Raw genomic sequence first — 12,566 nt, forward strand, 5'->3', positions numbered from 1 at the left:
ACTCAACCAGGTTGCTCAGAGCTTCATCCACCCTGACCTGGAATGTTTCCGGGGATGGAGCATCCACCACCTCTCTGGGCAACCCAGGCCAGTGTTTCACCACCCTCAGCGTAAAAACTTTCTTCCTAAGACCTGGTTTAAACCTCTCCTCTTTTAGTTTAAATCCATTACCCCTTGTCCTCTTGCCACAGTCGCTCCTAAAAAAGCTTTTCCCCATCTTTCTTATAAGCCCCCTTTAAATACTGAAGGACTGCAATAAGGTCTCCTTGGAGTCTTCTCCAAGCAGAACATCCTGAACTCTCTCAGCCTCTCTTCAAAGGGGAGGTGTTCCAGGCCTTTGATCATTTTAGTAGCCTCCTCTAGATCCACTCTAACAGGTCCATGCCTTTCTTGTGCTGAGGGCTCCAGAGCTGGATGCAGTATTCCACCAGTGCAGAGCAGAGGGGCAGAATACCCTCCCTCAACCTGCTGGTGTGATCCCACATAAATTATGGGCATTGTGTGGTTTTGGAGGCAATTTGGTAATCAGGTATTTATTTCACTTTTTCAACACGACGAGAGGTACTTCTCTTTCATGGGAGAGATCCCTGTGGAAGACCCGAAGGAAGGAAGGAAGGAAGGAAGCTCTTCTAGAGTTCATTTTGTCATGGTGGAGTAGGTCTTGAGGCAGAGGAAGATCCTTTTTAATGCACGAAGAAGGAGGAAGTTCACACATTTGAAACTAAAGGCCTCCTTTAATATCATATGTAATGAACTGTGTAAGGTGTTAAGTCTACTTAATTCTTATTGAAGATATAGTAAATCCCATGAAACATGAAAGCTGGGCACAGTAGCACAATCTAAACTTTGCTACGGCAGAGCTAACAACCAAAATAATTGACTGCAGCCCACAGAGACTATTCTTGGAATAACTGTTAGCATTTATGCTTTCAAAATGGCCTAAATCCAGCTTTCCTGATTTCTCACATGCCCGCAATTCATTATACTAGAGAAGTTGCTGGTGCATGTTGAGAAAGGGTAACTTTTTCTGAAAGCGTAGCCTGTCACTTTTAGTATTGTCACAAGGAGCTGCTGTAAGAAGGTTGAAGGATTAGTGCTCATCGTGAGCTTAGAGTTTCTCTAAGAAACATTCTCTGAGGCAAACCTTATCTTTGCTGAGATCATCCCTTCTTTAGGACCTGAATAATCGCCTTCTGCTGCTATCAAATTGGTAGCACAGTAATGTGTAATGCGTTTGTAGCCAGAGTAATTCAGTGTGAAACAAGCTGTGGCTTCAAATGGCAAATATGCTGATCGTGACTTAAGGTCAAAGCTCCACAGTCAGCCCAACTATTGCTAGGGGCAGGACAGAGGAATAAATGAATGCCTTGGCTGTTTTGGTGGCACGATAGAAATTGTAACACCTCTGGAGCACACTGGCATGATGACAAGTACGTGATATCCTGGAGGGATTTTGGCTTCGCGTTGCAGAAAGGGCATCTTCCACTGACCTGGCACTGTGCTAAAACAATGTCCTTAGCCCCTTAGGTGTTGTGTCTGTAGCGTGGTGTGCAGCCGCAAAGTGGATCATGTCAGGATGACACTTCTCACTCTTAGGAAAGCTTCCCACCCCCAATGTATGGACGTGTCTCTTTGGGAGCCCCATTAGGGGCTTTGTGGAGATGTAATGACGTGGCTGTTCACCATACCATCTCATGGCTTATAGCTGGATTTCTGCACGTGTTCACAGCTGCTTGCTGTCTGAAGACGTGTTCCAGAAAATATTTGTGCGCAGATTTTTTATGTTTAAGGCTGGGGAGCAATAAACTTGTAGTTGTTTCTTTTGCTTTGGACAAAAGCTCATGCCCAGTTCCTCCCTTTTCCTTCTGTTATACTGTGAATGTCTTCCGCAACCATGCTGTGGCTGTCAGTTATATTTCTTGATTGGCACAGTTGTACGCCTTGACTTCTCATTATAGGCTTAGCATAGGCAGATGTAGCAGAGAAGAAACCAAGAAACCACTCCCTTTTCTATGGCAGCGCTATTCCCCTATGATTTCTCTCTTTTGTGGTCTTCTGGCCCAGCACGCATGTTCACATGTTCAAAGCTGGAAAGTTCATGGGTCTTCAGCCCATGCTTGCCCAACCCTGCTACCGCCGCATGGTTAGAATTGGGTAAAACTCAGCTGTGGGAAGTGAAATAGCACGTGTTCCTGGCTGCCAGATGGTAAAAGGGATGTGCCTCACTGAGGAATATGATAATTTTACTATTATTTGAAGGCCATAAACTGAATTTGGGAAGAGAACAGTTGGAGTAACTTTTAAATTAAATTAAAGCTTAAGGTTATGTCTTTGGGTCAGGGAAGAAGGAAAGAAAAGGCCCTCTCCCCTGGAGCTATACTGCTTTAGCTGCAGAAAGGATGCTGAGGAGAACTGCTATTCTGAACTGCTGTTCTGAAGTGTCACTCCGAGCAAATTTCTGTCCAGTTTTAGAATTCAATACTGTATTTGCTATGAAACAAAGTGAAAAAGGGTAGATTGCATTTTCCACTTGTGACTTTGAGCATAATTTGAAAGGCCACTATATATATATGTGTGTGTGTGTATATATCTATATATACATACACTATGGAAACAAAGTCTAGGGGAGGACTATTGCTTTCATGCCACTATTGCCTTCAGTGTATGCTGTTGTAAATACACTTGACAGCCATGGTGTGCAGTGAAGAATTTCAAACGATTCAGCTGGAACTAAGAGCACTCTACCAAACAGACCAATAATCTTTTCCACTTACTTTAAAACATGGAGCTTATTAATGGAAAATATGCTCCAAGGCCTCACATGTTTATAGAACATAGCACAAATATATACTTTCTTTTGTTGTGGCATGTTCTATCCCATAAAAAGCATTCCATAAACACAGATGAAAGTCAAGCCTTGCAATGCTTCAGTGGCAGATACTGCTAATTCTGTTTTTCAGGTAGGGAAGCAGAGGTGCAGGTGAAGTCAGGAGCTTCCACGGGGAGGTCTGGGGCAGGGGTGACAATAGTATTCAAATCACTTATTCCTGGGATTGCATTTAAACGTAGAAATCCCTTTGAGAAAAGGATAATGCTACAGTTCAGTTGAGCACGCTTATAAAGGCTGTACCGCCCAGGGATTATGGGCTTGGGAGGGCTCAGGTTCTGAGGAGGGCTAATTCCCCATGAGCATTTCAAACTCCCCTTGCTGCACTTCACACTCGGTTGTCAAACTGAAGAGAAACGTGAGCCCCCTCTGCACCAGGTGTGGCTTGGCTGAAGCAGATGAATAAAGCACAATTTATCACTTATTAATCAGAAAGACTGAACGTACTCAGTGCTTCTGGAAAACAATTAATAAGTGCAGTGGGAATACTTGATACTGTATGGTACTCTGTGGGATATCTATGCTTCTATTGAGAGAGAGTCAAGAAGTGTAAGGAATTAAGGAGCTTCAGCTATGGGTACTACATAGTCAGTTTATTGAGGGGTTTTGCTTACAGCATGCTTGCCTCAAAAATAGATTTATATTGTTTGTTCAAGCCAAGAAAACCTCCTGGTGTGATTATTGCATTAGTTTGAGGTATGCTAGTTGATAAAATGCTTAACTGGCAGTATTCATCATGAACCTTGTTAGCTCTCTTCTGCCTTCTGTATTTTCTGTTCCACCTTCATAAGGGAAAACAGATTATCTGCTTCCTGCTGATAAATGATTTTGGGGAGATGGAGAAAAGCTGCAGTTGGTGATGTAAGCACCGCACCGCAACTACACACCACTTTTTGGCAAGCTGGGTACAAAGTTGGGGTTAAAAAGAAAATTACCATCCTGCATTGTTTCTATGACTGCTTGTGACATCAAACATTTAGCAGCAATAGGAACATAAATGCTACATAAGCCATTGTTTTAAGTCTGTTAAAGCTTTCTGTTTATTGTGTAGCTGTTAGTGGTCTCACCGTATGTTTATGAAGGGATTATCTCTGTGCCTCCATCAAAAATGCTATTTAGTCAGCAAAAGGATGACCATAGAATAGGACAACACTATCCTGGGTAGACTATGTGCCTGGACCATAATATCCCATGGAAGCCAGTGGACCGTTTGGAAATCCATATTTACACCTTTGCCAACTGGATGTCAAATCCTCTCCTAGAGAATCTGTAATGGAAAGCCAGACTCGGACATCAGGGGGCTTTTCAAAGATGTCCGGGCCCTGGAGTTTGCAGCAAGGAACAGATGAGGAAATGCAGCTAATCTGTTTATGTGAAGAAGGGTTTTTTTTCCTTACTCCATAGTTAAACTTACTGTGACATTTAAAGAGCTTGTTTCTGTAAGAGCAGCCCAATAAGATACCAACAGAAACTCCATGAGACCCTACAGGTACCCATGTTTTGCCTTCAGTTCCTGTTAAAATTTTATTTAATGGCGAGACAAAAGCTTTTTCCTCTAGCAATGACTGGCTTTTTTTTTAGTGCATTTTCAAGTGCTCAGCAGCCTGAGTCATTTTAGACTAGACAGCTGCATTCCCCTAGGGATACTGTTTTACAGTCTCATTCTAGTAATAACTCTTCTAGCATCCATCAGATTTGCAGGCCCAAAAGAAGGTCCCACAAATCCTTTAAAGTGTCCTTAAAAGCTTAGATAGGGTCGACCAAATTTGAAACTAATTTGCATTGAGAGTAGCCCCAAAGAGAAGGGCTTGGAGGTGCTGGCGGATGAGAAGCTCAACATGAGCCAGCAACGTGTGCTTGTAGCCCAGAAAATCAATTGTGCCCTGGGTTGCAACTCAAGCAGTGGGACCAGCAGGGTGAGGAAGGGGATCCTCTGCTCTGCTCTGGTGTGACCTCACCTGGAGCCGACTTTATTTACAATTAAAGACTGAGGCAAAAAAGGCATTAAGTACCTCAGCCTTTTCCTCAGCCCCTGTCACTGTTGTTCCTTCTGCGTCCAATAGGGACTGTATGGTCTCCCTAGTCCTCCTTTTATTATTTATATATTTGTAGAAAGATTTTTTGTTATCTTTCACAGACTTTGCCAATCTGATTTCTAGTTGGGCCTTAGCCCTTCTGATTTTTTCTCTACACAATCTCACTTCCCTCCTGTAGTCCACCCAAGAGGCCTGTCCCCTCTTCCAGAGCCCATAAATGTTTCTCTTCTTCTTGATATCACTCAAGATCTCTCTGTTCAACCAAGCTGGTTTTCTCCCCTGCCGGCTTTTTTTTCCGGAACATGGGGATGGCTTTCTCCTGAGCTGCTAGGATTTCCTTTTTGAAGAGCTCCCAGCCCTCATGGGCTCCCTTGCCCTTAAGTACTGTCTCCCATGAGACTTTGCCAACCAGCCTTCTGAAGAGTTCAAAGTCTGCCCTCTGGAAATTTAATGCTACTGTCCTACTAACCACCCTCCTCACTTCACCTAGAACAGAAAACCCTATCATCTCATGATCACTTTGTCCTAGGCGTCCACCTACTGCCACATCCCCCACAAGGCCTTCTCTGTTCACAAATAGCAGGTCCAGGAGGGCGGCACCCTCCCTTGTTGGTTCATTCACCAGCTGTGCAAGGAAGTTGTCTTCCACGCACTCCAGGAACCTCCTAGACTGCTTCCTTTCTGCTCTATTGTACTTCCAGCAGATATCAGGAAGATTGAAGTCTCCCACAGGAACGAGAGGCATTGATCTAGAGATTAACCCCAGCTGTTGATAGAAGAGCTCATCAGCTGCTTCTCCTTGGCTGGGTGGTCTGTAACAGACTCCCATCACAAAATCTACCTTCTGGTGGGCTCCTCTGATTTTAACCCACAGGCACTCCACCTCCTGATCGCCACAATCCATCTCAACGGTGTCCAAGTCCTCCCTTACAAAGAGGGCTACCCCGCCTCCTCTCCTACCCTTCCTATCCCGCCTGAAGAGTTTGTACCCCACCATAGCCGTACTCCAGTTATATGAGTCGTCCCACCACGTTTCCGTGATGGCAACGACATCATAGGCTCCTTGCCCTACGACAGCTTCCAGCTCTTCCTTCTTATTCCCCATGCTGTGTGCATTGGTGTAAATGCACTTCAGCTGAGCTGCTGAGCCTTCAGCCCTCTTAGAGGGAACAGAGTTCATTCCCAATTGCCTGGTAACTGGAGTAGCTAGCTCCAGAGTGCCCATATCTCCCTTAGCACCCCCAGGGGTGTTCTCCCCCACTTTCTGTGTGGTGAGATACTGGTGGTCCACACCAGCACACTCTCTCCGAATCACCAGTGCCCCACGTCCAGGCTCGTTCCTGTCTAGCCTGGGCTCAACCCCCTCCCCCTTCACATCTAGTTTAAAGCTCAATTTATGAGCTTAGCTAGGTTTCTAGCAAGGGCTTTAGTCCCCCTAGGAGACACGTGTCCCATCCTTAGCAAGAAAGCCTGGGGGTGCGTGAGCCACCCCATGATCAAAGAAGCCAAAGCCCCTCTCCTCACACCAGGCTCGGAGCCAGGCATTAATCAAATTCTTCTTCCTGGCTTCCCGCTCCTCTCTATTTAGCATTGGGATGGAGCAGAATACTATTTGTGCCCCAGAGCCCTCTATCATTTTCCCAGTGGCCCTGAAGTCATTCTTGATGGTTTTGGCCTTTTTGTTTACTAGATCATCATTACCAGTTTGGACTATCAGAGGATAGTAGTCTGTCTTGTGGACCAGGGAAGGAAGTTTTCTAGCTCCCTCCTTCCCTGATGCCCCCGGTAAGCAGCAGACCGCTCTGTGGAGCGGGTCCGGTCTGCAAATGGGTCCCTCTGTTCCTTTTAGGAGGGAGTCCCCTACAACAATCACCCTCCTCTTCTTCTTAATGGAGGATGTTTTTATCTTTTTCTGAGGATGGTGCAGCCTAGGGAAGGATTCTAGGCTGTGGGAACCATCATCCTCATCCTCAGGGTTGGATTCCACCTGCAGTACCTGGTACTTGTTCACCAGGGGGATCTGGGGTTTTGGTGTCTGGGTGAGGGGAGCAGGTTTCCATCATCTGGTAGGAACTTGCTGCCATTCCCCATCTCTTGTTCCCCCAACCTTGCAGTTTGCAGGTGGATGGTATTTGTCCACACCAGCTCCAGCAGCTGCTGAGTTAGTGAGAGGGCCCTGCTCCACTGGTCTATCTCCCTCTCACACTCCCTGATGGTCCTCAGCCTCTTTCCCTCCTCCCTTAGCTCCTCCACCATGTGAAGGAGTTCCCCACTCGAGCGCAGCTTTCCCCAGTGGAGCCAGTGACAGAGGCACGAGCCGGGAGGGGGCCCTGCCTGCAGCCCAGGGGCTGGGGAGCTGCTGCACCCACCGTGGCTCTGGCTGGGGGGCAGCATCCACCCTGCCTGCTGCAGCACCCGGAGCAGCTTTAATCTTCTGCCGGGTGGCCGCCATGGTCCTCAGTGTCTTCTGTCTAGTCCTAGGCCCTCTCTGCGCCCTGCCCGCTCCTCCTCGCGGGGCTCCCGGGGATCCTTTAAATCCCCCGCGGTGGCCGCCGGGGCCGCCCCCTCCCGTGAGGCCCCGCGGGACCGGCCTGTGGGGCCGGCAGGGCCCCCGCCCCGCCTGGGTTTGTCTGGGATTTTCCCGGCCCCGGGAAGCTCCCACCGCCTCACAAAGTCCTCCCCACCTCGGAACTCACCGCCCTGCGGCCGGGGGCTGCCCAAGAAGCCACGAAGAAGCCACGAAGAAGCCACGTGTCCAAGGCCAGATTGGATGGAGCTTTGAACAACCTGATGGAGTGGGAGGTGTCCCTGCCCACAGCAGGCAGGGTGGAACTGGAAGGGCTTTAAGGTCCTACTCATTCCAAAACATTCTATGATTTTGGATAGAATAGGGAAGGGCTTTATTGTGCATTGCTAACAAGACTGTGTAACCCTTCTCTGCCTTTCCTAAATTTGGATTTAATGTATTTTTGGTTGGTACCAGCCATATAAAAGCAAGCATTGGTGTTTGGTGTAGTGGTTTATTTCAGCTGCCACTAGGTCTGTCCTCTAATAAAACACTGACGCTCTAATGGAGCATGTTTGTAATGCCTGCTAGATTTATCAAAGCTGGTTTTGGTAAAGAATGTTCAGTAACATATATTAATTGTTTTTTAGGTATGACACAAAAGGTTCTTCATGTGTAAATATTAATATCCTCTTGTGGGTGGGGATAACAGACTGAAGCAGTGGTTAGGTCTGGAAAGATGGAGAGGAAGCTGACAAATTTACAAAATAATTTAGGCAATTGAATGAATTTGGTGTTTAGGAGGTTTTAGACAGCTTAGTTGCATCTTCAGGTACTTAAATACCTTTATAGCTCTCAACCTTTTTTAACCCCGGCTCATGTTGCTGAGTGATAATGTGTATTTGCTGATGCGAGCAATGGCTGACTTGCTTACTTTGGGGACATACTAGTCATATTTTAAATAAGCATAAATATAATACTAAAATAAGACAAAATGTTTTAATGACAAGCTGTCATGGAAGTGCTAATGAAAACAATGATTAATGACTTACACAATTAATGGGAGGAATAGCGTAGTGTCTGTTTTTCAGCAGTCTTACAGCAGTAACTGTACATTAGACTGGTATTCATTTCTTTCAAAAGGGGAGAGTTACGTCTGCTCATCTGACAACTTCTTCAAGAAGGTGGAGTACACCAAGAACGTCAATCCCAACTGGTCTGTCAACGTGAAGACATCTGCCAACCAGAAAGCACCTCAGTCTTTGGCCAGCAGCAACAGCGCCCAGGCAAAGGAGAACAAAGATTTTGTGCGTCCCAAGCTGGTAACCATCATCCGCAGTGGGGTGAAGCCCCGGAAGGCAGTCCGTGTGCTCTTGAACAAGAAGACTGCCCATTCGTTTGAGCAAGTTCTCACTGATATCACTGAAGCTATAAAACTGGAGACGGGAGTGGTCAAAAAGCTGTATACCTTGGATGGGAAACAGGTAGGAGATTTTACAGATGTTATGTCTTTTTCTTTCTCTTATCTTGAGGCTTTCCTGACTCAGAGCAATTTTTGAAGCCTAAAATTAATCTGAGATGATCACTGCCATCTGTTCTTTTAGAAGTCAGACTTCTCATGCCAGTGGTTAAGTTACTAAATTTTCACTGATATTAATATCAAGTAAAGAATGTAGCCAACCATCTGAGTGAAACAGATGCTCCGTCCTGCACGCCAGCGTGCAGTGCGTGTCTTCCGGACTAGCTAAATAAATAACACGGGGATTTCGGCTCACAGCCACCAGTTGATTTGGCTGTGAAGCAATGACAAGAACTCTCAAGCTTTGGCTTCACTAAGTGAAAATACGTAACTTGACTTTCCTTGCTTGCTAAGGTAAAGTAATTGATCCAAACACACTCTTCAGTCCAGCTCAGTAATTAGTCAGAGAAGCGTGGAACTGTATTGTGTTTATGTGAATGCGTGAAGAGATAACGTGCAGAAAGGGTCTGGGGTCAAAAATATTTAGTGGGTCATTGTAATGGGGTTCATGTCTACATTCTCCTGGAACTGAAGGAAACATCTGTGTCTCTTCAGTAGCTGCACAGAAATGAGCCACTTCGTATAGCTGTGTCTATGAAAAACCCGTAAAGGAATGTGGAGGATAACTTTGGAGAGCGGGAAGAACTGGTTTTAACAGTGGTGTGTCTTCAGTAACCGAGGGATGATCTTATTTTTATCACTATTTTCTTGCTCCAGATTCTGGAATGAGGCAGCACAGCTCTTAAGTGGGGGATGGATGCTGGCTATTCTAGGGATTGATGCTATTGCTTTATATTGACGCTCTCTGGAGAAAATTATACAAGTGTTGCCTCTCTAAATATCATGCCAACCCTCAGTAACGCGTCCAACTTACACGCAGACTTCACAGACAAAAATGTTCATCCTTTCAGCCCCAAATACAGGCTCATAAAGTGTCTTTCACAGTCCAGGTGCAGTGTCTGGGAGCTCAGTAGTGTGTCACTAACCTGCCTCATATCCCTGCTTTGTCCCAACCTCTGTATCCTTCGTATTAGTTAGTGGCTGCTTCTAGTTTCAGATATACAAAATTCTCACCTGCCTGTCGAAGCTTTTCTTTCCACTTGTCTCAGCCCAGCACTTTTTCTTCATAAAATGTAGTTAATACATGAGTGGGTGACTTTTCAGCTAGACTGTTCATGGATATAGTAGCATGCTGTAAAGAAGCAGTGATACATGGAGTGATGTACTGGAAACCTTGGAAGCAGCTAGGAGAAGAGGAAGGAGAGAATCAAGTGTTCTGTCCCTACTGAAGAAACGATGTATGGGCTCAGAACCATGTGTTTTGAATCACAGTGGCTTGACAAAGAGTTTAGTAGATGGATCTGGCCTGAAAGCAGCTGCCTACTCATGCTGACTCACAGGGTCCTGTTGCTGTCACGGTTGTGAATAAGGGTCTTAATCCGACCCTGTAAAATGCCTCAATTCTTTGAGAACAACAAGAATTTTGGTGGTGAGGTGTCGCTTTGGATGGTGCGCAGAAACAGGGGTGCCCCATGAGCTTCCATAAAAGCGTTTTGTTCTCCACCTTTAAGCTGCTTACAGGAGCAAGCAGTGTTTCTTCCTCTACCTCTGACTAAAAAGCAAGATAGAATCAGCTCACAAACTAAACTGATCTTGTGGCCCGGTGACTGGACCGGCCTGTGGAATGAAGTTAATTCCTAAGTGCGGATTTGGGAAATGCTGCTTGCTCTCAAGTTATGAATTGCCCAGAATGATGCTGCTGTGGGGTAGATCGCGACCTGGGGTTGAAGTGGCTGCCTTGTGTGGGGATATGGCTGAGCGGTCTATATAACTTAACAATTCCTACTGCAAACTCTTGTCCTTAGCACTCTTAATGAATCAAAAAATAAAGGCAACCTTGTTTTCCTCATATCAGACTCTGATAGCTGTGTAGTGGCTGGTACCTTAACTCAGCGGTGTTTTGACTGGGGCAAACCGGCAACTTCACCACCAGGTTTTGTTGCAGGAATGTGATTTCGTTAAGGCCTGAGTAAAGATGTCACATTTAACTTGTTTTGCTGGCTTTATAATTCATCATCTTATGAAATGTGATATTTCATTGTGTGTTGGAGACACCACTGGGAATTTCACCGCGTGCAAATATACATGTGGTATTGCAGTTATTGAAAAGAGTGGATTTTGCAATTTGACAACAATTGAATGTTTGATACTTTTTATGGCATCAATTACTGTTGAAGCTTCCTGAAGAGCAAACCTGGTTCACAAGGGCTTTGTTTTTCTCGAAGATTTAATTAAATGCTTTTTAAACCTAAGTTTATATGAAATTGTGTCCTTCTGTGTGAAGGTAGAAGCTTCTGCTGTGGGTGCAGTGTTTGCTGGTAGGCTTTCCATGACATACTGCTCCACAAAATCTGACCTCCTGACACACTAGAGGTTTTTGCATTTCTGATTCTGACATTAAAAAGAGATTCTTGAATGCCTAATTCTGACAAACAATGCTTTATTTTCAGGAGAAAATATTCATGCAAAAACGCAAGCTGCTCGAAGCTGAAGTACTGACAAGAATCCTGACAGTCTGTCTCTTTGAGTGTCATCAGAGGCACGTTACTCCCTCTGTTGTGAAATGATAAAATTTACAAAAGGAATGTACAAAGGCAAATCATCCTTCCTCAGTCCATGAGCTGTAATTTAATGAGGGGAGATGATTATTATATTTATAGGCATTTCCATGGTGCTCTTCAGCAAAGTAATCAAGATGCTTTAGAAGTACAGACAGTAGTGGCAATGATAGAGTGGTGTGTAAATAATTACACTTCTATGCACTGCAGACCTGCATTTGGAGTGAGAAAGCAGTTAATTGAGAGCTGGATGGGGTATATGACTACATGTAATACTCAAAACAGTGAGGTTAGTTTTTTTTTTTTAAGGAAATCTTGTTTCTTTTTATATCTTGAATTGTCTATAGAAATACTGCCCTTTTGAAACTGCTAAATTAGCATCTCATGTTTAAGCAGACTATTTATCTCGATCTTGCACATTTTTAATGCCTTGCGCTTTGTCCGTCTCCTTTCCTTCTTGGAGCATATCATCACCTCTTGATGGACAATCCAGAACTCAAAAGGGGTTCCAAATTCTTGACCAAAAAAGAGTCTTAACAGAGAATCACAATAGAGTTTTAACATCTGAACTTTCATGGCCATATAGGAAATGGATGGTATAGGTCAAATAATTCTATACATCAAACAAATACTACAGTGGATGAGATGAAATCCGGCACTTGGTTTCATGACTACAACTGCCGTTGTCCTGAGATGTGTAATATATATAATTAATATATAGATATGCAGGATTGAACTTCATAGAATCGTAGAATAACCAGGTTGGAAGAGACCCACCAGATCATCGAGTCCAACCATTCCTATCAAACACTAAACCATGTCCCTCAGCGCCTCGTCCACCCGTCCCTTAAACACCTCCAGGGAAGGTGACTCAACCCCCTCCCTGGGCAGCCTCTGCCAGTGCCCAATGGCCCTTTCTGTGAAAAATTTTTTCCTAATGTCCAGCCTAAATCTCCCCTGGCGGAGTTTGAGGCCATTTCCTCTTGTCCTGTCCCCTGTC

At 45.0% G+C, this 12,566-nt stretch overlaps 1 protein-coding gene across 4 annotated transcripts in view; it reads left to right on the plus strand.

The window, feature by feature from the left end:
- The window catches only part of DCX (doublecortin), a 119,569-nt gene that overhangs the window by 43,308 nt on the left and 63,695 nt on the right, over window positions 1-12,566 (plus strand). For all 4 annotated transcript variants that reach the window (XM_069867898.1, XM_069867899.1, XM_069867900.1 and 1 more), the window contains exon 4: window positions 8,573-8,913. In XM_069867898.1, coding sequence (XP_069723999.1) covers window positions 8,573-8,913 — 341 coding nt within the window. The remainder of the gene's footprint in view (window positions 1-8,572; window positions 8,914-12,566) is intronic.

Source organism: Phaenicophaeus curvirostris, chromosome 13 (genome assembly GCF_032191515.1).
Source record: "Phaenicophaeus curvirostris isolate KB17595 chromosome 13, BPBGC_Pcur_1.0, whole genome shotgun sequence".
NCBI classification, from domain to species: Eukaryota; Metazoa; Chordata; class Aves; order Cuculiformes; family Cuculidae; genus Phaenicophaeus; species Phaenicophaeus curvirostris.